At 45.3% G+C, this 25,489-nt stretch overlaps 1 protein-coding gene across 2 annotated transcripts in view; it reads right to left on the bottom strand.

Moving 5' to 3' along the window:
• The window catches only part of RRN3 (RNA polymerase I transcription factor RRN3), a 423,539-nt gene that overhangs the window by 37,438 nt on the left and 360,612 nt on the right, over nucleotides 1-25,489 (bottom strand). For both annotated transcript variants that reach the window (XM_078663171.1, XM_078663172.1), the window contains exon 17: nucleotides 4,985-5,072. In XM_078663171.1, coding sequence (XP_078519297.1) covers nucleotides 4,985-5,072 — 88 coding nt within the window. The remainder of the gene's footprint in view (nucleotides 1-4,984; nucleotides 5,073-25,489) is intronic.

The following is a 25,489-nucleotide window of genomic DNA, read 5'->3' as shown; positions in this document are numbered from 1 at the left end:
ACAAATTTTCAAAGAAATCTTTAGGCTCTGCCCTGACCCCGCCCTGGCTCTTCTCAACTCCTCCTTAACATCAGGAGTTGTTCCAGAGGCTTTTAAGCAGGCCATAGTGTTACCTATCTTGAAAAAGCCTAGCGCAGACCCTCTTGTGATGAGTAATTACAGACCCATTTCCCTCCTCCCTTCTCCCTTTCTTAGGAAAGATCTTGGAGACATATGTAACCAAGTGTCTGAGTACCTTTATGGAAACTTCTTCTTTCCTTGACCCTCATCAGGCTGGCTTTCGCCCACTCCATTCCACAGAGATGGTGATTGCGGCAGTAATGGACTCACTGAGAACCGGTGCCGACAATAATATTCCCCAAGCCCTTGTACTGTTAGATTTGTCGGCGGCTTTTGACACGGTCGATCATACCATCTTGATCGACCGTGTCAACAACGCCGGCATTTGCGGCGTCGCCCTGGATTGGGTTCGTTCCTTCTTGCATGGCCGTTCCCAGGCAGTCCACCTCTCTACCTTCTCTGCCCCTTTTACCCCCCTCACTTGTGGTGTTCCCCAGGGTTCAGCTCTTTCCCCTCTTCTCTTCAACCTATATATGCAACCGCTAATGGCATCCCTTCGTCACTCCCCAGCCACTATATACAACTACGCAGACGATCTGCAATTGATTTTTCCTCAGGACACCTCACCCTCTTCCCGCCTTAACATCCAAACCACAATGCTGCTCATCTCCGATTGGATGGCTCATAGCCAACTCAAGTTGAATCCGTCTAAAACGGAACTTGTTCTGGTGGGCGGCCCTACCAACCCCTGGGATGACAACTTCTGGCCCTCTTCCCTTGGCTCTCCCCCTCGCCCGGCCAGCACCGTGAAAAGCCTAGGAGTGATCATCTCTGAGGATCTATCTATGAAACCTCAGATCTCAGCAGTAACATCTTCCTGCTTTTTCCAGCTGCGCAGGATCCGCAAGATCTGTAGATTCCTAACCAGAGAGGCACTCATATTAGCAATATTGGCTTTGGTCATCTCCAGGGTCGATTTCGCTAACATCCTGTATGTGGGGATTCCTGCCTACCAGCTTCAAAAACTTCAGCTAATTCAGAACCAGGCGGCCCGCCTCGTGTTTCACCAACCCAAACACCAGCATGTTTCCCCCCTCCTGAGGAGCCTCCATTGGCTCCCGGTGGCTAAACGGTGTTTCTTCAAACTTGGATGTACCTTATTCAAGTCCCTTCACAATCTCGCCCCTGGGTTCATCTCCTCTAAACTCAAGCACTATCTCCCATCTCGCAATCTCCGATCCTCTGCCGACAATCTTCTCTGCATTCCATTGACCCGCCGCAAAAAACACGGCGGTCTCCGTTTCTCTTTTTTAGGCCCCACTTTCTGGAATTCCCTCCCTTCTTCCTTTCGCCATTGTCCCACCTACGCACTGTTCCGAAAAACTTTGAAAACTCACCTTTTTAAGTCGGCTCTTGAGTAGTACTGCCACCCCGGCTCGTCATGTCTGTTATGAGCGCCAAGAAACCGTCTCGGTGTACGTGCGCGGTACAAATTGTTTAACATAACATAACATAACATTCTGGAACTAAGGACATCCTCTAGTTCAGCAAGGTTTGTGGCTGATTCCTCAGGATTAATTGGCACTTAGTTACCTAAACATTCAATGAACCAGAACAATTACGACTTTTTATAGAGAAGCACAGAAATCCTAATACATAAAATTCCTTTGGGACCCCGCCTCCATTTTTCCCAGATTTTTTCTTGACATTGGGATAGGATTACAGGTTGCCATTTCCACCTCACAGAATGCATACCAAAGCAACAAGCTAAAGGCAATTGGACTGTTCCCTGCCTACTGGTAAAGCAGGGCAAACTTGTAGGGGGTGAAGATGCAACACCAAGGCAGAGAGGGATGCGACAGGTGGGCACAGGAGAGTTTGGGAAGGTGGGAAGTGGGACAAAAGTGGGAAGAGTTGGGCAGTTTAGTTCATAGTTCTGATAGCTCACTAGGGCCCCCTAAACATGCTTAATTTGAGAGTAGCTACCCTTAAGGTTGAGGGATTTAAATGCACCACCAACACAAAATAAAATAAAGCAAGAGCTTACATATTTAAACCCAGTATAGTTTGACTGTAAAAGGCTAGTGTCCCCCAATCAAGGCAATGGCATAGGATGGTATTGTTCCATTAAGCTATTTATGGACTCATTAGATATTACCGACCCATGGAGATGGTGGAGACAACCCCAGGAGAGGGCTTACATACTTTACTCTTCCACCAATCACAACATTCGAGGATATGTTTCTTTCTAAAATATGTACAATGCTAAAATAGAAGTTAAAAAAAAAATAAAGTCACCCGTCACTCAACATGAGCTTTTGATTCCTCTTTTGTTACCTTAGAACTAAGACCAATAGGCTGTACCCAAGATCTGCTTCAATGGATATTCATAGTGTCCTAATGCATTCGCAAAGTATATACAAGCAAAATTACGATTTTTGTAGGACATTTCTTAGAAACCAATAGTCATTAAACAGCTAATAACATTGTATGGCTTGCGATGAAAGCTGCCATTCAGAGCTTCATCTTTCAATACACTCCTTGCAACACCGAACAGCATACAAAGAAGAATTATTATGGAGAAGCAAGCCTATTTTTTTAAAAAAAAGAATAATCTATCAATACAATAAAAACATCCACAACACCAAGTTATTGGGTAGGATCTGGCTTTTATTTGATCTCATATTAAATCAGGCCATACTAAAAACCACAGTGCAACCGCTTAAGTCCAGATATTTCTCCTTTGAACACTGTGCCAAAGCAAGGTCAATCCTGGATACACAGGCTCTACATAGCCACATGCCAGAATACCATTTTATTGAATATGAATCATGATGGGAAACACTGTTTCCCAATTCCTAATAATGCTGATGCTTTTCCTATTTTTAAACAGAAATCATACTACCTCATTCGATAACCATATTGAAAAGAATACTTCTGGTAGTGCCTTTTCACATTTTTTGCCAACACCAACTTTGGGGCAACAAGAATCATTAACTGCTCAAATATTGCTAGACAACCTCTTAGGGGTCCATCCATTCAGTTCCACAAGAAAAAGCAGCTGGTACAGATGTCATACTCAGTGAAGTGTATATACATTAATCACAAATGAACCTGCACTCTATTTCTTTGAATTAATCCATGAAATCTTACGAGGAGCATCAATTCAGTCTTCCTGGAACCTTCCTTGACTTATAGCCTTCCTAAAAATAAATAGCCTACTTAATTCCTATTGTCCCATTTCACTCTTATGTGCAGCTTACAATATCAACACAATAATCATGCAGTTAGTGACTTTTTGGCAGTATACGTTTATCACCAGCAAATACACTATTTAATCTTGCAGCAATATTAATTGACCGAACAGAGACAGAACAACCAATGTACTTCATATCCCTTGATACCATCCATCTCAGCAATAATGAAATGGGCCATAGAAGATCTTGGCAAGTCTTTGTTTACTCCACCTCCCTTGGATAAGGGAGGATATGTGCTTCGTAATCTGTTGTTCTGCTACTGGTAGCTCTAGCCAAATGTGCCGCCGAAAAAGTACATGATGTATCAACAACATTTTCACCCTAAGACCCCCACATATGTTATTTTTAATTCTGTTTTTCCAATACAAAAAAACACACATAACATGTTAAATTTGAGTTTATCAATACAATGGTCTCCTATCTGTCAAGACGTCCAGATTTTTATAAAATTCTGAACCAGCATGGCTTTCAACTACTATGGAATAAACCATCATAGCTACTGAGTTTTAAGAAATATATATAATCCCTTTATACAAGCTAATTCAAACGTAATATTCTTATATGTGTCATGTTCAGGGTATACCAATATTTTCAAATATAGTTAAAGAATTTAGCATTCATTATCGCAAATTCTGCAAGCATTTATAAATTAGAGAAAGTCTTGGATTGGTCAGGATTTAGATCCAGGTTGTTTGACAAAAATCTGTCAATAGTTAATGAAAATTATGAACTTAATATTAAGTGTTCATTAACGCACTGGATGACCAGCTGCTGCAATTGGCCACAAAATGGTCCAACTGGCAACGAAACAAGATGAGACATTTAATCAATCTCTTTCTATGGGCTATTCAGGAACATCAATCACCACACTAATATGACAGCACTATTGTTTATAAGACCTTTACATTACACAGGATAAGATTAGTAAACAGAGGCCTTTTGTACCAGATGTCCGCTCCAGATGCCATGCCTTGGGATTTAATTTTTGAAAAATATCTGTAGCAGATTGACACCCAATAATATAGGACAACCATTTGATCTTGATAGGGGGAAAACCAAGAATTAAGTGCAATTTTGTTTTCCTTCCCTTTCTGGATTGCTTGCCTCCAGCCTGCACGCAACTGGAGAGACTCTACACATCCAGACACCAATGACCAGGAAAAATAACCCATCAATAAATTGTCATTTGAAGAACAGATGTACTCACAGAGAACTAAGATTTAGGTAGAATTGGGGAATCTACAATGCAACTGCCTCATTAATAGGGAGAAACAGAAGCACGCCATTATCTCCCGTTACATCTCAGAAGAATAGCTAACAGAGTGGAGCGTGGCATAGACTTGAGTTTGCCTTATCTGAATATATGGCTTATATTGATATCTGTATTTCATTCTAGTGTACTAATAAAAAATACCAGTTCGCTTTGGTCTTTCAGTTTTGTTTGTTGAAATCTAATTTAATTAAAATAAGTTAACAATCTCTGGCACCTAAAGAATATCAGTTGGTGTTATACCATGAAAGAGCTTGCAGTTTGTATGAGAGTTGCCTCAAAATCTGTACAACGCAGGAAATACTTACCAATATTTCAACGCTATTAGATGTTTTGGCTCCTAAGTACTACAAATTGGCTTTCAGTCTATAGCAACAAAACCAATGCTAGCAATTACCTTTCCAATTGGATTCTGAAAATTCTGCAGGTCTTCAGTACATGACTCATCCCAAACTTGGTACAAGGGATCGATTACCTTCTTTGATCTAGATAGAAAATTCAAGTTGAGGGCATTAAGTAACATTTGAAGCAGTTAATTGTTTTAAAATTAAGACATTATGTCACCCAACAAGAAGTAAAGAAACCATTTACCTAAATTAAGGATGGACAGTGTATTAATAGATTAAAGGTGATAATAATAGACAGTGTTGACTCTTGACAAGGGTTAGATATTCACAAACCAAAAGCCATTGGAATCATCAGCGGACATACCAAGAGAAGTACATGTATAGTGTATTAATCACGTATCACAAGCAGCAGGGAATTCCTGGCACTAGTTAGTAGTACAGATGCCTAGCAGAGTGGAGTTGAGGTAGAAAGTTAAGATGGGAGCTTGCACTAGCAGGTATCTGCTACCAATCGACCAAAAAGACAAACATCAACCCATCAGCATCGTCATCCAATCTTAACAAGGCCACTAAAGAACCGAAGTCTAAAGAAAAACTAAAATAGTCATTTAAGAGAGGAATGTAGTAATAAGAAATAAGAGAAAAAAGGAATTGGACAATACACAAAAGGAATAAGAACAATGGTAAAAGTTTAGGAATGAAAGGAAGAAACAACCAAAATACTTATCTATACGCTAGTTATGAAAAAATAATCATTTAATATCATATCATTTTCAATTAACAATAACAACAATAGTAGAGGTTTTTAGTGTTGCTGCACTAGTTAATCAAATGAAAAAAAAGAAATTACACAAAAAACATTGTCCAAAAAAACAAAGGTTGGCCAAGTGTGGTCAAGAAAATATTTTTTTCAAATGGTCTCTCTCACATGCCACGAATCACTGGAGGGAACAGATATTGACCCTTCAAGAAACCATAGGGTGAGGGTAAGATGTTGTCAAAGGGCTGTAACGCAGCTGCGTATCAGCTGTGCACTTGTGTGAAAATAAATATAGTTTACTGGCCCAAAGTCCTATTTGACCTGGACTCCCACACCAGCCATGCTTCTGTAAAAAAAAAAAAAAAAACTGTCTAATTAGGATTTTATGCCTTTAAAAAACGAGCGTTTCAAAGAAGAGCACAGTAGCCACCCAACATTAGGCCACTCTAATGGTCTTGCACTTCTTCCCTTTTTATTACGAACCTCGTTTTTTCACATAATAAAAAAAGTTGTTTCAAAGGGACATACACTTATCAAGGGAAGAATCCTTAATCGCTCACTTACAAACCTTAAACATCTTTAAAGGGATCATTTCTGACAATTGAAAACTATAGGCAAGGTAAACTACACAACATTTTTAGATTTTTTTCCCTCAATACTACCTCTTAATGTTACGTGACTGAAACCATAAACATTGAGCAAATATTCCTCTTAAAATTGCGAGCATTTTGGAAGTATATGATTGTTTCTTCCTACCAACAAGGTTTTACGTGTTTTAAGGTAATTTTATTCCCTGTACCAATTTTTTTGCTCAATACCTACTTTTATTTGGATTTATGTTTAGAGAATAAAGAAACTACATTTTTGAAGCTGCAAAAAAATGTTGTTTCAAGTTCAATATGACCAATGTTAGTCTGCTGTACCATTTGATCAGGAGCTTGGGTCAAACATCTGACTGCTAAGAGTCTATGGGTCATGCTCAATCAATCATATCAAGAGGAATTTGAAGAAAAGGTAGGGTCCCTAGAATCGCAGCCAGAAGTCAAAGTTGTTAAATTATTTTTTAAAGGCCTTGTCAGGTTACTCTATGTCTACAGATAGGCACATGATAATTTAAAATTATAAAACCTATTCATAGGAAGCATACGCCTCATACTACAGTACTGACACATCTGAACACAATGAATTATCAGTCTAACTATTGTCATCACTTGAGGTTAAGTTCCAGGAACCTCAAGGAAGTAGGAAAAAATTTGTTAAAGCCTCAAATACCTTCAGTGTGTCAACATTTCTTACGGGGCTGTCATTATTAAGCAAGCATTAGCATACCCAAGAGGTTTGGCTTTTTCTTAGGGGAAGTGTTTGGTAATATATGTACAAATCTGTGTGTGTGGTTGCCAGTCCTAGAAAAGAAAATCCGCAAAGAATTATTATTGCGGGCTACAAACATACATACAAATGTTTATTGAGGGTAAAACCCATAAAACCACCAATACAGTGATAACAAAACAACACTTTAGAAGGATACCACAGTGCCCCTCAGCCCAGCGCGTGCAGAATGTCAAAGGAAATTGGGAAGGGAGTTAGGTGACTATGTTCCTATGTCTGCCGACAGATGGGCATGGGGTTATCCAGCAGCTGCTTTTGCAATATTCTGCTTCACAGGTTCCGTTTATGAGAAGAAGCGAGATGCAACAGGTGTGGCTTCCTGAAAGCTGGGTTTTTCCACCTAGCTTGGTCATGCGGTGCTGTTTATAGGTATTGGACGATGGTGCTATCCGCACTGTCAGATATGGCTGACTGCAGGTTACCAATGGATCCCGTTGTTGCATTACTGGGATATGGATTGCACCGCTCGCCCCCACACGATTCACAGCACTAGTCCTCCTAGCAAAAAGGCAGTGGCTTGCTGATGAGGCAGAGGGCGGACTCCGAAATGTAAACACTGGTAATAGGACATGTTATACTGTAATGAACAGCTCGAATTCTACTCAGATTTGCTTCCAGATGTCTCTAGACCCAGTGATATCTGGGTCCCATTTAGAACGTACCTACTTAAGCGTGATGTAGAACAGAGCGATAAGGCCTCGAACGTTGCTGAGGCTGGAGATGGGGCTGCTGGTAGTACTCCGTGCAGGGAAGGTCAAAGACAGAATTCGGGATGATACCATACTAGAAGATTATGTACAGTTATGATGGGAGAGTTCTCTGTGATAGATTGTGCCTTCTATGTAAATGTAAATGTATAGGCATTTATATAGCGCACTACTTACCCGTAGGGTCCCAAGGCGCTTCGACCGCTGCGAAACCCTTCCTGGCTTCCCTGAGAGATGGTCCCTTAATGGGTATCTCCAGGGTGAGACCAGGCATCCCCGGCGGTCTGGTGGGGCCGTTAGTGAAGATGAGGCAAGCTAATGCCCAGAGTTGCCGAGTGTGAACACTGATCAGAGTGGGCACCGAGGCGAGAGAATTATCGAGTCCGCTGACCCTGGTCCAGAAACCTGCCGCGCCGGGAATCGAACCCTGGTCCCGGGCCGTCCTCTGCTCTCGTGTCTGCCGCCTCTAACCAGTGAGCCACACTACTTCACTATTCTATGGCATGGCTCTGTTTCTCTCTCCCCCACAGCCTGTATGCACTATGTATTGATGGAATGTTGTAATGTGCTACCCTGCACTTAATGCCCATAGGGGCGCTGTACTGTTATAATGTACTTATTCCAAGGGTTATTTCTCTTAATAAAATGTATTACATAAAAAAGGATACCACAGTAATAATCATTATAAGCCGACCATCCATCATCTGGTGAACCAGGCAGGAAGATGGGAACTGGCCACAGTGGTCACCATCTCAATGTGTGGAAAATGTCAGTGTCTCCAGAGCGATTTTTAAATGTGGACACCTGTGGCTCTTAATGAGGACAACAGCTATGGTAATTTATGTCTTGGTGCAAACGCTAAACAAAAGAATAAAAAAAAGGGTCTCATCCTAACAGTTCACATTGGACAACAAGGGGGCTTTGAACAAGATGTGCCCCATTAAGAGATAACTTGATTCAGCTGCAAAATTATAATTCTAAAAGTACAAAAAAAAAAAAAGGTTTTGGGTAAAACTGGAGTTACATATTGACGCTGGGAGTAAGGCACCTTTGCTGAACAGACTGCATTAACTATGTTGAGGTAGAACCTCCAAGGATAGTGTTATGAAAAGGAGTCTAAACATGAAGTTGTGTTGTATATGATGAACTTACATGAAATACACAGCAAAATGTTGCTCAGAGGATACTTTTGACAAAGGGGCAGTATCTCCGTTTGATCTTTAAGAAGGCTTACATGCGCAAATACGATTACTTTGTGAACAGAAAAAGCTGTAAATACAACATGTTGTCATGCCATCAAAGTAAAACAAATCAATGCACAACAGATTAAGCAATGCCTTTTTATAACATACAAACTGCATGCACTTCCTAAACAAACACCATTAGCTAACAATAAAAAATAAAAAAAATCATCTCCAGCAGATACATCAAAGACCACACACAAACTCAATTACAAACCACACGTTACATCAGCAATCTAACAAAAGGATTACTTGATTCGCCAGGAACTAAACCGATCAGGAACAGAAAGGGGACAAAAAAGCAACTATCCACGAAAAGCCACAACTTTGATTGAAGCCCATTCAAGTAGTACTAACAAGCAATGAAAAACACTTGAAAGCCAATGTCTGAAAGGGGCTACTCCAAAGTCGTCTCTCTCTCTGTACTTCTTACTGTGGCGAACTAATGACCCGAGGTCCACACCCAAACCTGGCTGCAGCCAGACCTAAACATTGGAAGAAGTTCTTTTTTTTAGTTGCTTTATTATTCAAGATCGAAAATCAACATTGTGGTTTGCCTGAAGGAATTATTTGTTATTTTCTACCCTCATGTCATAGTTACGTTTGAGAACTATGATAAGAAAAAGCAGAATTACCACTTTTTTCTTTTACTTAAGTGGAAATTGCCACCTACTAAAATACCTTTCACCCCACCCTGACAAAAGGTTAATGTCTTTGTTTCTGATGTAGGTGCCTGAACAACAACACACCTGTTGTGCTTCCCAGTAGTGGGCATCCTGCTAACAGTATAGGCTGTAACACTAGCAAAGAGGAAAGGTTACTGATGTAGATGGGGCTCCCTATAGCTAAATAATAGTCCCTTCTCAGACATAGGCAATAATATATCATCAGTAGGGGTGAGGTCTCTTCCCACCAGCTTGAGGTATTATCCACACAGCATTGGACCATAAACTGAAACAATCCACAAAGATGCGGCTGAGGGGTTGACATTAGGAGACACATCCACACCAATGACAGCATACCAAGCAGAGGACAAAAGCTTAGTATCTCTGAAGGGACACAACTGGAGTGGGGAATGTGCCTGCTGTTTAGGATGTAACAGAAGATGCAACGCGCAGCAGTGCATGGACTTGAAGAGAGTATACATGAGAAATAACCTGTGGCATCATAAATGGTTTGGGAGGGACCATGCGTGTCAATCATTTAAGAAAAAGCATCACAAAAGGCTATTTAAGCAAGGTCTTGTTGGGACAAAGACTAAACAAATAACAAAACATCTGACAGCTTGGCTTGCAAAGGGTCTGTCCTGCTGACCCCACACCAGGCCACAGAACTGTCCCAGCGCCGGCAGAAATAGACCTTGTGGAGGGGATTCTGGCTACCAGAATGACATACACAATTTTAGGTGGCAAATTAAAACAAGCATTTACAATGCAACGGTTTCGCCTTTGGAAAAGTTAGAGATATTGGCATTGTAAATGACAACATTTTTATTTATGTGTTGGCTTTGAAAACATAAATAAATGACATTGTCATTTACAAAGCCAATAGCCCAATCTCTCGCAAATGCGACACCTATTGCATTTGCACCCACACACACACACAAAACCGGGTCACAAGCAGGCAACAGAGGCACACACAAAAACGGGTCGCAAGCAGGCAACAGAGGCACACACAAAACTGGTGTATTTATTTTTTAAACACAAAAGACACCAAGGGTGAGAGCAGCAAAACACACATACACAGAGGGTGAGAGCAGCAAAAGACCCATACACACAGGGTGAGAGCAGCAAAATACACACACACAGGGTGAGAGCAGCAAAATACACACACACACACGCACGCACAGGGTGAGAGCAGCAAAAGTCACCCAGGGAGAGAGCAGGAAAAGACACCCAGGGTGAGAGCAGAAAAAGACACCCAGGGTGAGAGCAGCAAAACACACCCAGGGTGAGAGCAGCAAAACATATACACAGAGGGTGAGAGCAGCAAAAGACAAATACACACAGGGTGAGAACAGCAAAACACACACACATAAGGAGAGAACAGCAAAATACACACACACAGAGTGAGAACAGCAAAATACACACACACAGAGTGAGAGCAGCAAAATACACACACACAGGGTGAGAGCAGCTAAATAAACAAACACACACACAGGGTGAGAGCAGCTAAATACACACACACAGGGTGAGAGCAGCTAAATAAACAAACACGAGCAGCTAAATAAACAAACACACACACAGGGTGAGAGCAGCTAAATAAACAAACACACACACAGGGTGAGAGCAGCAAAATACACACACACAGGGTGAGAGCAGCAAAATACACACAGGGTGAGAGCAGCAAAAGACACCCAGGGTGAGAGCAGCAAAAGACACCCAGGGTGAGAGCAGCAAAAGACACCCAGGGTGAGATCAGCAAAGGGCACACACACACACAGGGTGAAAGCAACAGAAGGCCACACACACAGGGTGAGAGCAGCAAAAGACTCCCAGGGTGAGAGCAGCAAAATACACATACACAGAGGGTGAGAGCAGCAAAAGACACACACACAGGGTGAGAACAGCAAAAGACACACACACAGGGTGAGAACAGCAAAAGACACACACACAGGGTGAGAACAGCAAAATACACCCACACACACTCAGGGTGAGAACAGCAAAATACACACACACACACAGGGTGAGAGCAGGAAAATACACACACACACACAGGGTGAGAGCAGCAATATTCACACAGGGTGAGAGCAGCAATATACACACAGGGCGAGAGCAGCAAAAGACACCCAGGGTGAGAGCAACAGAAGGCACACACACAGGGTGAGAGCCACAGAAGGCACACACAGGGTGAGAGCAACAGAAGGCACACACAGGGTGAGACGTGACGTGGCTGTTCGAGCAGTAGCAACCCCCCCCCCCAGCGCCTTGAGACCCTCACGGTGAGTAGCGCGCTTTACAAGTACGATTGATTGATTGATTGAACTAACACAGTGGGGCCCAAAGGCGTACCAATGGAGCCTGACTGCCCAAAGATGAGGTGTAAGGCCTCATACAACTGTCGTAGCTGGGCAGGAGTCGCTCCAGCTCCCGGAAAAGTGGGGAGGCGCAGAGGAAAGAGGTTATGAGGACGGAGGTCTAAAGGGATGACGGTCAGTGCCCCCGGTCGCATTGGCCAACAGACAGGGTTAAGTAGAAAAATACATATGCTTCTTCAACCTCTACTTGTGCTTATCTGAGCGTCCCGAAGATTTCGAATAGGACGAGGAGTGCGGGCTCTGCAACCATTCTCTGGACCTTCCTCTCGATTGAAAACGGGAGCGACGCAGAGCCAGCTTTTGGGACCGCTCCAGCAAAGCCTTTGGATTCGTTGCCCGGCACTCAGAGCACGAATTCGTTTCATGGTCACGCTCCAAGCACCAGAGGCACATGAGGTGCTGATCTGTCACTGACATAATCCGATGAGAGGATCCGGAGGACTTGCATCCAGTTCAACGCTGGGACATCTCGACACATCACGAATCCAAGACTCCGGAAAAAATGTAAACGAAAGTCAAAAAAGAGTAGCCAAAAGCAGCGGAGGAGTAGCTCTCTCCAGATCTGTGCTTAGGCTGTTGCGAGAAAAAAAAAGAACTGACGTCATTGCACCAGAGCGGCATCTATGTAGGTCCTGCAACGCCATTTCCAGCACGCATGATGCAGACAACGGGTGTGGAGCCGACACCACGTACCGAAGCGCAGGGGTACTGCTAACGTAAAATCTACGGATCCAGACTGACACCCTGGGGAAATTCTAAGGTAAAGAATCTACACCTAGAAATCTCTATCAGATATCAGCTTGCATTACTGATAGTGGTCCCAGTGTAAAAATGTGTAAACGTTTAGAAAATTTAACATATTAACAGCTATTTATAATGCTCCCATAATGATCCCTGATTAAACCCTAATTCAGGCAGAAGACTGAAGGCAAGAATTGTGAATGTCTACTTTCAAAATAAAATGTACGCCAAAAAACATTCACATTGAAAAAAAAGTACCGCTAAACTATAGTGCAACGTTAGATACAAATCCAGAATACTGTTGAATAAATTTAATGACGAGGATTGAGTAAAAATATTTTTTAAAACACAAATTTGAATGGAAAATAGAAGTAAATTCCAGGGTAAGAAGCAGCTTAGTGGTTTTGTTCGACATCAGTGTAAAATAAACATAGGACCGGTGAGCATGCCTACCACACAGGAAAAGAGAACGTGCAGTAAGGGGCATAGAACCGAAGTCGGTTCTGCCTCCGACACTGGGTAGTGTAGCACCTGCAGCTGAGAAGAAGCAGCAAATACATGTTAGGATCTTCAGTTCTCACTCAACACGTAGCAAAAGTGAGGCAGTAAAGACTCGAACGTAATGATTGGGTGAAGCTCGGTCTGGGGGGTTACCCTGCTCTTTACGAGCCAAAAACGAGCCGAGATGTACATGAAGGACTGATACTAGCACACAACATGAGTGGGAGAAGGAAAGGAGAGAGACTGGAGAGGAAGAAGCAGTGCACAGCAGAGGAACAGACTGAGATAGTGAAGAGGAAGACAGAAAATGGCTAGGAAGAGGCAGAGGAGAGATATACGGGTGACACCGTGGTGTAGGACAGCCGATCAAGAAAGGGAAGGACATTTGGCAGGGGAGCGTGGAGAAACAGAAATGGAGAGAAAGAGCAGGGGGAGGACAGCCATGTCATTAAAGAGGGGAGAGATTGAGACAATCTTGTTTGAAATGCAAGAAGGGCTGGGCTCAGTCAGTGACTGTGACAGCCTACACTACCAGCCTATCAGGGCCACCAGCACACCCTAGCATGCACTTATCCACCAATAGGTCAGTCTGTCGCTGCCTCCCTTCGCGTGAGCCCCTTCCACTCACCCTGGCCATATATAGCATGACGATAATTTGACTGGCTTGGCTTGTGTGTCTAAGAACCAAGCCAAGCACGCCCCCCTTCCCCTGACCCGGTCTATTTCGTTCTTTCTTACATTTTGTGTCTTGTCCACATCTAACAGATAGGTACGATTTACTTCTAAGACTTTGCTATGTAAGTGCAAATGTTACTAGTATTATTGCTGATAACGATTGTCTTTATTCGTTTTAATTGGGTGATATTAAAGAGTTATATTTAAGAATAATCCTCACATTTATCTACTGGGTGCCTTTGTCGAAATAACAAAGGTTCTCATTTGCCTGACTTCGGATGCTAAGTTAAAGAGAGACAACAGAAATCATAAAAGGAGAAGGCCTCAAGAATCAAACAGCCGTAAGACGTTAACTTTCATATATGGTGCAGCAAGTGGGGGGAAGCGGGGAAGCAGGTGGAGCAACACGGGGTAAACGGGCATCAACGTCTAATATCATATTTGTTGTCTGCTTTAAACTGCGGGTCCACTGTGAACGCCTTATGTTTATTAACTGCTCCACTGTGCCAGGCTTTTCTTTCAAAATGTTAAATGATGAAGACGGCGACGCGTGGAGTGCCCGAGGTTGGCCGAGCCGTGTCCCGCCAAGCAGCTCTGCTCAATTCTTTACCTGTTCATCCATAAAATCTTTGAGGTGGGTTGCTGCTTCAACCACCCCCACCCTACCCCCACACCACCCCCCACGCGGGCAGTGGGCCAGAAATTCAATCAGAAATTAATTAAAAGACTTCCCATCATTCGGCACCCATCAGAGCGCCGAGACTGCTCTTCACGTGACATCTAGAGGGCCTTTCAATTCCCTGCATCGCAATTGGCAGAGCGGCGTCCTGCTCTCCGTGCCTCCCCTCCACGGCTCCCCCAGAGAGCGCAGCGGATATTGCCGAGACCTCACGGGGGAAGAGAGGGGCACGGATGAAGCCGCTCCGACACTCGAGCGACGGCCACACGCGCAGAAACTCAACCCTCCACAGACATGTGCAATTGTGGGAAGACAGCCAGAACTTTAATAACGTTTCTCTTCGAGCACAGCCAGGGATTTGGAAAATGCTGTTATTCCAAGAGATGACCCAAACGCGCTGCTTAATCAAAGCCATTGCCGGGCCCAAGAGCAACCTGCAGGCTTTAATAACAAGCACTGGCACCCCCGAAAATGACAGACGTTTTCGGTAAGGCAGATTCTTTACTCTCCCGCTCACTCCCCACAGAAACAAGCACTCGCACCCCCAAGAAGGACAGGCATTTCTCTGAACCATTTCCCCTGATTACGCTGCTCCCCATGCCTCACTGGAAAGGGTTTTGTACCGCACCGTGCTCTACAATGTTTGCACACGGACAGCGGGAGGGGGGGGTCGGGCGGGCACACGGACAGCAGGAGGGGGGGCGGGCGGGCACACGGACAGCGGGAGGGGGGGCGGGCACACGGACAGCGGGAGGGGGGTGGGCGGCTACACGGACAGCGGGAGGGGGGGCAGGGAGGCACACGGACAGCGGGAGGGAGGGTGGTCAGAAAACAGCCAGCGGGACAGGGAACAAGACGAACAATGAACACAAACCGGTGTAAAAAAAAAAAAAGTCCACGCCCACACTGCCACGTCTTCATGACGTTGCAGAGAGGGAAAGAATCGTCGGGAACGCCCACCAATCGCCTCGGGAAATGACGGACAGTTCTCTCTTCCAATGGCTAGCCTCCATTTATGGAGCTAGCTAATGGAAGAGAGAGGCTGAACTAAAGCACACAGTGTAAGACATGAGATTTCGCCCTGGGCGGAGCAACTGCTACGCAGTTGCAACGCCAGGGCGAAACCTAAAAATGAAATGCTATCAAATGCCACTGCTCAATCTCCATGCATGAAGAACAAATGACGTGTCTTTGATAACGTCTTTTCTGGGTAGAGACTACCTTACTGCAGATAGCATATTTCTCAGCAGTCGGAATGGATCCAGAAACACTATTTTAAGCAGTACCTCAGCGCGCTGGTAGGTAGCACAGATGGTTGCACATCAACGTCCTCCACTGGCCTATAAAGCCCCCACCTATGCACGCTGACATTACTTGCTTTAGTTCCCTTCAGCACTGGCTGAAGTATAGCCCCAAAAATTGGTTATCACTTGTGTGCAGATTCCTAGACTGACACCTATTTAGATGGAGACCAGGTAACAGAATGGCGAGGGAGGTCCAGTGAGGAATCGTCAGTTGGATAGAGTCTCTACCAGAAAAGGACATACCGAAGTTAAGTAACTTGTTCCTGGGATAGTGACTTCTAACCGTATATTCCTCACCTTAGGATAAACAACAAAACAATATCCTCCAGGGGGTGAGTATGTGAATAGGCTCAAATCAAAAAGTTCAACAGGACCTAGCAGGCGAAATTTCTTTCTCAGCGGACCTGGCGGAAGAGTTACTTACCTTCTGTAACGATATATATGGTAGAGACACAGTCTAGCCGCAGATTACTTCACTTAGAATATCCCCCCCAAGCGTCAGACTGGATCCGGAAAATCTTTTTTCCCAGTAATACCTCTCCACGCCGGGAGGTGGCATCGCCCGGCTCCGTCCTGATGTTGTCCACGGAAGTGATGTCAGTGGAGCCATATAAGCCACTCCCGGCGTGCTGAAGTCAGTTTTCTACAGGAAACTTTTCCGCGCACCATCGCGGAGCAGTGCAAAAAACTGCAATAGTATAGGAACAGTGTGTGTTAAAAAAAGAACAAAATCATTGAAAAAGCACTCAGTAACGAAAGGGACTGAAGGCAGCCTACAGAGTACTTGCTGCGAGCAAGGGCCCAACAAACTGCCAAGCCATGCCCCACCTCGAGGGGGGGGGGCAACGACCATGGTACAAAAGATATGACAAGCGAGGCACATCTTGTCATCACAGGAGGGAAATTAAAAGAACCACAATATTGAAGCAACATGTTGCAAGACAAGTCACTAGAAGTGAACGACCACCAGAAAGTTCACCACACACACTCCAGAGATTGAAGAACAGTAGTACCAAAAGAACTCAATCCAACCGACTGCCAGAGAAAGGAGGAGGCATAGGTGTGGGCAGTGGGAGGGAATCAAAAACAGAATAACTCCAAGCGTGAGTAGCACCGGAGGAAAAACATCAGAAGGTAGTCAAAAGTATAGACCTGAACCACTTTAAAACGTGGACGGAGTGGAGAACTAAAGGGCTCGAAAGCTGCCAAAGGAAGGTGCGAGAGCACACCACCAACCAAACACTAGGAAGGAGTCCAAAGGGCCCCACGTAGAACAACACACCCTACCCCAGAGTGACGTGCGAGAGCACACTTCCGGAAGACCAAAGCCACCAGAAAGACGGAGGCTAAGTGGAAAGACACCATATGAAAAGGTCTTCGCAGAGTGGGGAGGATGGGCGGGCGTTAAGGAATCTGCGGCTAGACTGTGTCTCTACCAGATATATCTTTACCGAAGGTAAGTAATTCTTCCATCTGATAGAGCCATCTAGCCGCAGATTCATCAACTGCTAACGAAAAAACAGTGGAAACCGCAATGCCAGGACAACAGGCATCAGACCCATGACCCACCTTAAGGAGCATGAACAAGGGATGGTAAAGACACCAAATCAGACGAGGGATGGTGTGCGACCTCTCTCTCTTGCTACCGGAATACCACGGCAGAACAACAGGTTCTCTGCAGGTCCCGACTGAAAGTCTCAGTCAAAACCTCTGCCGGGTGATTCCTTGAAAATTGCAAAAAACACAGTTGATGGACAGAATGTAGAACAATGTCATACATTCACCCCAGTACAAGGATCTGGGCCTAAATCCATCGTTTTTTTGCACTCCACGCCACCCTGGGTTAGACACTGGCTATATGCAAATCAGCTCTGACCCTGTGCCTCATGGGAACAGTCCAGTCCGAACTACCAAGCCATGTCTTTCCCAGACCGGAATCAAGCATCCAAGGACCGGTTTCTGGCGATCAGCCTTCATCAGCCTGGATAGCTTGACTTCAGTGGTGTGGAGAGCCTGGGACTCACGTCTGAGCATACCCAGCCCACTCGGGGTGAAAATTGCAAAAAACACAGTTGATGGACAGAATGTAGAACAATGTCATACATTCACCCCAGTACAAGGATCTGGGCCTAAATCCATCGTTTTTTTGCACTCCACGCCACCCTGGGTTAGACACTGGCTATATGCAAATCAGCTCTGACCCTGTGCCTCATGGGAACAGTCCAGTCCGAACTACCAAGCCATGTCTTTCCCAGACCGGAATCAAGCATCCAAGGACCGGTTTCTGGCTATCAGCCTTCATCAGCCTGGATAGCTTGACTCCAGTGGTGTGGAGAGCCTGGGACTCACGTCTGAGCATACCCAGCCCACTCGGGGTGAAAATTGCAATGAGGCATTTGCGGCAACTAGCCAGTTGATGCTCAAGAGGAAATCCCCCTCTCACACATATAGCACCTTAGCGAGTGCTTCACATTTTTGCATATTACACACTCACTTAAAATTAAGACTGCACTATCACCTATTTATTGGTCCTGAGGAAATCCAGTTTTAACAGTAAAGGCCTGGCTGAAACATGTAGACCACACCTGGATGCAGGAGGCCCTAATAAATACTCCTATACATCCATCAGCCTTTTTTTAATGCTAACAGAGGCCCAGTGATTAAAGTATTGATTACCCTCGGGTACTGGGACCACTGTATAGCTTTTAATTTTCACGTTCACGTCACCACACTGCACACTCAGCAATATACCTGCTCCGCTGTATCCAGGCGTCGAAGCACACCTGGGACACATTCGGTGTCACTGGGTGGGCCCAATGATGAAGCATGCCACCAACTAGGTTGGTGGGTGAGGGCTTCATGATCAAACCAAATGGTTTGCCCCTTAACATACAGTTCTGAGTCACTTCACGAATAGGCTAGTCCTTATTGATAGTACACCTCTCTCGCCCAGACATAAACGAAAGGAAGACAGAACTAGAAGTTCCGTGCCAACGTAAGAAACAATGCAGCAAGACTTTCAAAGAAGGATCCAGGCATCGGTCTCTATTACCCAAGAGGAACGAAGTACCAAGGGCCAAAATAACATGACAATGGTAGAGCATACAGCCTGAACACACACCACAGTGGAAGCCACAAGAAACAGGTGACAGTCGGAAGACTGTCGGGCCAAGAACCGGAGCCGCAGCATGAGACCCGTGGGAAGTAGAAAAAAACCCACAATGTGTACTGCCTAGGACATGTGACAACAGAGACAGAGGAGCCACCATTTGAGAAAAAGCTCAGGAGGTAGGCATGCAGCAAAACAAGTTAAAAGGCCGCACTGTGAGTGGATAACCTGCAAGGCTATGAACACACAGAGAACACAATCCCTAAGGAAAGAGTAAGCAAGAATGTCTGACACTAAGGCAAAAAAGACTTAGTTTGCGAGCACCCCAGTGGCGTGTAGAATCCACGATATACACACAAGAGACAGGAATGTCGACAAACGTACATGGAGTGACTAAATCCTAATAGGGGAGTAATACAAGCAGCACCACGGCACCGGTGTGCTGCATCACAGTTAAAAATGTAGAAAAAATAACAGGTCTCCGAGGGGGTAGAATCCTTGTCTCCCGTGAGACAGCGGAAACATAGACCACAAGACTGCCCATAGATGATAGAAAGAAGGCACAGTTCGAAGCGTGGCGCCAAAAGCCTACACCGCCAAAGACTGACACCATCTACCAAAATTGAGAATGCAAGGAATAAAACACACTCCCAGTTATGCTACCTTAAGAAGCACCTGTGCCATAATAGGAGTAAGAACTCACACCCAGAAAAACATCAGGGGTGGAGCACAGATCCACAAGCAGAAAGGCATAGACCAGAGCCATTCCCTGAGAACTAGGAATATGCACAGGACAGGAAGGGACAAACTGGACCCCGTGTTCTGCAAGAAGCAAAGAAACGGAGATCGTACCAGGGAAGACCTGCCCCCCCCCCTCTCCCAGGCGTGCATGTCCACCAATAGACAGGCAAAACATGAACAGCGCGATTGTAGGAAGACTTTCAACACCAAGCAGATGGCTCTCAACTCCGACAGTTGAAATGGAGCCACACCTTCGCTGAAGACCAGAGTCCTATGAACTCCACCTTCCCTCTGATGGGTGCCCCAACCCAGAAGGAATGCATCGGTCACCACAGTCAACTCTGGGTGGGGAAGGGAGAGGGGTCTGCCACTGACTCAAGCTGAACCTGCCTTCAACAGCCATTCGTCGAGGTATGGGAAGACTGCAACAACCTCTGACCTCCGAAGGTGAGAAGCGACCATCACTTTCGTGAACACTTGAGGGGCACTGGTGAGGCCAAAGGAAGCACAGCGACTTAGAAATGCTTCTGGTCCACAGTGAATCACAGACAGCGCTGGTGGGCCTACAAGACGGGATGTGGAAATAAGTGTCCTGCAGGTCCAAGAATCCTATAATCCAGGGTCGAAGGCAGACAAGACGTAAGCCTGAGTGAGCATTCTGAATATGCCCTTTCACATGAAGACATTGAGAGGGCATAGCTCTAAGATAGGACATGAGCGATACATAAATACCCAATCCTTTCATTTTCTTTTTCAGGTAAGGTAGTGTATAGTTTAACGTCCAAACAAGTGATAGGGAGTTACATTGGACCAGTAATAAATCCTGGTTTTGTATCTTGCAGGTCTCCTTCCCAGCTGTCCCCTTCCCTTGCTTGATCCCCCTCAACGGACTATGCTGAAAGAGCTTTCAGCAGTTGGGGTTTTCAATAGGTGGACTCAATTGAGCATTGCTTTGATACTGAGGTGTAAGTACGGCTGACAGCAGGCTGGAAGAGCAGTTTAAACAGCTGGCCTGACCTTGCCATAAGTAATGACAAAGCCAGACTTTCCCCAGGTATATGTGCAAGTCAGCCTTATGTGAGGCCTATCGAAGACTAAGGCACGGTAAAAACACAAAACTGATGTTTGTACTGCGGAAAGGCTAGGTCGCCCAACTGGCGAGTACAGAGTTACAATCTGATCACTCAGTTGTGCTAACTCTGGAATTGTGCAACCAAAGGGGGTCACCCAAGGTATCAAAAAACTTGTTACATTAAGCTCAACTTGATTCTCAAGGTGACATTTATGTGACATGTTGCAATGTGCAAGTTTAGCTAAGATGCCACTTTGTTGCCTTTAGTCCCTTGTGCCACAACTGTTGTACATGGGGGTCCTGTCGCCGAGACAACTTTCTGCCCCCACGGGGAGACGTGTTAACGACTCACAGGAAAGGATACAATGGGGGCCTGCCCTAGAGGGAGGTGTCACCTCCCTCCTCCAGAAGCCATATGGAGCTTCAAAGGAGAAGCCGCCTTTGAAGGGCAAATGGGCAACACTTGAGAGAGGGGCTGCTCCATTGCTCCGGCACACAGGCTGGCACTTGGGACAGGAGAGGGGAAACCGGTTGCCAAACCGGTTTTCAAGGGTTGTGTAGCACTCTTGGTAGGAAGTGCTTAATATGAGCCAGTGGTATCCGGGGCTCGGCACCAGCACTTAATTGTCAGCACTGACGCTTAAGATAGTTTACCACATGTGGGTGCTGTTTGCCTAATTAAGTTAGGAGCACAACAACAGCGGCTTATTCCTTCAATATACATTACAAATGACTAATACATGCCACCCAAGCCATTCTTATAGCTTTGGGGCCTAAAATAGGATGAATTGTCACATTTGTAACAGTGGGATGGTTAGTAGTTTTGTTGGTGAGGTCATTGGCAGCGCTTGTCGGGGGCAATGGATGGTGCAAGCTGCAGTGTCCTCCTGTCGAGAGCTCTGGCACTTTTTTGTTTTTTACTTTACAAATTCAGCACTGTTAGTAGCTACACCACTGGGTTAGTTTAGGGAGCTCCACATGCCGGGAAAGGGTTCCTGCTATACTAGAAGTAAGCAGTATAGCACTGGGATGCTCAAATGTCACACACCGCAGGAATTGGTAATCAGGTGGGAGGGAACCTGGTAGCCCATTAGCTACAAACCTCATCCTGCCCTGAGGGAATTTTCTTAGCATAAGCAGGGCACCCTGAACTCAGATCTAGACTGGAGTGGGACTGCCCTGCTGCACTACTGAACTGACAAAGAGTAAGGCTGCATTGTAGTGAGCAGCAACTGCTGGCTAGCAAAGGAGAGGAACTGTGCCTGCCCTGTCCTGCTCAAGGAGAAGTCATCTACAGAGTCCAGTCAAAGCCAAGAGCCTCCAAGGGCCAGCCGACTGGCCTCCAGTTCGCTTCACAGGGACACAACAGCTGACAGAAGCCTGCTGGTGCAAGTTGGAAGCCCTGCCGTGCAGCACCAGAGGCCATGACCTAATGCAAAACGTTGAACCCGAGTTCAGGAGTGTTGTTGGAGTGCAGCTGGGAACTCCAGAGGATGAGTTATCAATCCAGGAAGGACTGGCCTGTGGCTGAGATACTATATGACTGGCAGTTCAATGGCGAATGAATGAACTTCTGCCAGCCCGAGAGGACTTTGAGAGACTGTGACCAGGACCACCTCATCCCCTTCGTGCACCAAGGAGCAGTTGCAGCAAGACACCCTTCGACCACATCGCATCCACAGCATCCTTGAGTATCTTCAGCATCCTTCAACACTTGATTCAGGACCACATAGGAAAGCCCTGCAAAGGATAAAAGTGCCTGAAACTGACTGAAGCCTGCTTCACCTGCTGAGATAACTGTTTAAGGACCATGCTTACTAGCTCCCTACTGTAGTTGGTCGCCTAAAGTGATTCCAAGTGACCACATTACAACTAGCCCAAACTTTTAAGTCTAAAAGTTTAAAAGTGCCAAATTCATTGAATTTGCCAGTGTTTGTTCGTGGTTGAGTGAAATGCCTTGGTTTACTTAATCTATATCTATGGAGCCCTCAGTGGATATTTTTCACTGTGGTGTCTAAAATACATAAAGAAAATGTTGCTTACCCTGCAAGCATCTGTTTGAGGCAAATTGTGCTGTAGATTCACATGTCGTGCCTACTCCTGCCATTTAGTGTTGGGAGCTCAATGAGTGGTGAACGAGGGTTGCCTGGCCCAACAGAGCCACGAGAATGAGAGTGAGAGTCCTGCTGAGGTTGGAGAGGTGGAAAAGCATAGGCAAATATTCCTGATCAGTTCATCCATAGTGCATTGGCCATGGAATGTGGGTATAGGAATCTGGAGATGAAGTTTGTGCATTTTGTGTTTTCTGCCATGATGAAGAGGTCCACATCGGGAACCCTCCCCATCGTCGGAAGTATGGAAAGAGGACTTGCAGGTGGACTTCCAACTTGTGGAATTGTTGCTGCATCTTGCTAAGGAGATTGGCAAAGTCATTGCCCACCCCTGGAAGGTACTCCACAGCCAGATGGATGCTGAGGTGGAAAGCTCACCTCCCGATGCCCTGGACTAGCTCAGAAAGCTGGGGAGAGCGAGAGCCTCACTGTTTCTGTAGGTAATACCGGCCTGTCATGCTGCCCATCCGGATGCGGACTACCTTGCTCACAATGTGGGGAACAAAGGTCTTCAGTACTAGATGGACAGCTATCAGGTCCAGATAGTGGATGGGAAGACACCGGTGACTGGGAATCCACTGGTCTTGAATAGTCAGACTCTGTAGATGTGCACCCCAACCTGGGCTAAGAAAAGGCTGCTCATGCAACAGATTGGTGGTGTTCCACCACTGCAGAGCGATGGGTGTGGCAGCTGATCAACACTAGGCCATCCCAATGACTCTCCAATTAAGATCGTTGATGTGCTAAGCATTCTTGCAGCGGACGCATGCGTAATCCAGCATAGGGAACTATAGTGATGTAGGAGCTATCATGCCAAAGAGGCGCAGGACCATCCGGACTGTGAACTGTTGATCTGACGTGAAAAAGAGAGAGCAATGCACTGATGGACTGGACCCTTGCAGGGATTCAAGAAGTCTTTCCCACTTCTTCATTGAGGATTGCCCCTAAAAAATGATGGATTTGGAGGGGTTGGAGGTGGGACTTTACAGCGTTGATGGTAAACCCCAGATTGAGTAACAAGTTTATGTTGGCCTGTGTGTATGTACAACACTGCTGCTGCGTTGCACTTCTTACTATTAACAAGCATAGGTAAATGCATTGGGTATCGCCTATGTGATTAATAATAAGCTGTTTTTTGTTGTAGGTTGCTGAGTAGTGGTACAATATAAGTTACAGAAAGTCTGCTAAAGTGTTATGACTTGTTTATGTAGAACTTTAGTAGAAGTATAGAAAAGTGTGTAGTCAGGGGAAGTTAACAAAAACCCAAAAGCGAATGAACACAGAAATTCGGCTATGTTATGGGAAATTATAAGAACCCCCTATTAAGATATAATAAATGCAAGAGATTACGCAAACGCTGTGCAGACAAACCTAACAAATAGGAGGATGTCTAATACTCACTGCAGCTCTTGGGCTAGCAAAACGTCAGAAAAAGAGTGAAAGAACGCATGATGGATCGCTTAACAACATGTGATCACCTAAACAGAACAAATATGCTTGGGATGCCAACTTAATTATGGCAAAACAAATTAAAAGAAAAACTACTAAACCATATTTTTAAAGCCCAATTGTTGGTGCTGCTTTTAATTTCACTTTTTATTCCAAATATCAAAATGCAATACAACAATTATCAACCTCACAAAAATGTACAAACATACATTTCCAACAAAAAAAGAAGTTAGCTGCAACAATGCACCCTGTGTATTGGCTTGTTTTCAAGCAGTATGCACCACCATGGAGTCAGGAGGGAGCTTATCCCGGATATACAGGGGGTCAAAAGGGGAGGCCTTGTATTTTTCTGTTACCCAAAGGTTACTACACAGCTTTAATCGGCTACTTGAAGAGGTCGGCAGATGGTTTGAGCATGCCTTTCAGAATTCAGAGGTACTGCATGGAACTTTGTGAGGAGGACAGGGTTTACAGAAGAAAGTTATCTTCAATGATGTCCCTGTGCATGTCATGTGGTGGAGAAGGACGGGTAGGGGTAAAGATCGGGGTGTGTGTTCCCTGGTGGGATCACATCACAGAAATCCCAAGCGTCTACCTGTGGGGTCATGTCATATGGATCTCCTGTCTGTTGATACCCAAAATCATAAAATCAGAGTGTGGTGACCCCTGTAGTGTGTAAAGAAGGGGTCACCGGGGAGAGAAGGTGAAGAGGGTGGGGTTTGAGACCAGAGAGACGGTGGGGAGGGGCTGAGGCTGTGAAAGAGGGCTGGTAGCCTTGTTGTGTTCTGTTTCCTCTGCTTGGGTGGTGATGGTGGAGGTTCTTGAGCCTCCTCACAGCTGAGCTGTCTCTAGGATGTCTGCATGGAGGGCGCCAGTGGCTGGGCGAGGATAGATCCCATATAGGGGTGGCTCATAATGAGTGACTGGCAGGCATCAAGTTCGTCCTGCAGCTTCTGGAGGACAGGTTCCACAGAGCAGATGAAAGATCTCTTTCGGCACTGAGGGCATGGGTCATCGGCACCAAGCAGGCTTTCGATGT

This window comes from Lissotriton helveticus, chromosome 10, assembly GCF_964261635.1.
Source record: "Lissotriton helveticus chromosome 10, aLisHel1.1, whole genome shotgun sequence".
NCBI lineage: Eukaryota > Metazoa > Chordata > Amphibia > Caudata > Salamandridae > Lissotriton > Lissotriton helveticus.
This window is presented reverse-complemented; position numbering and strand designations above follow the sequence as displayed.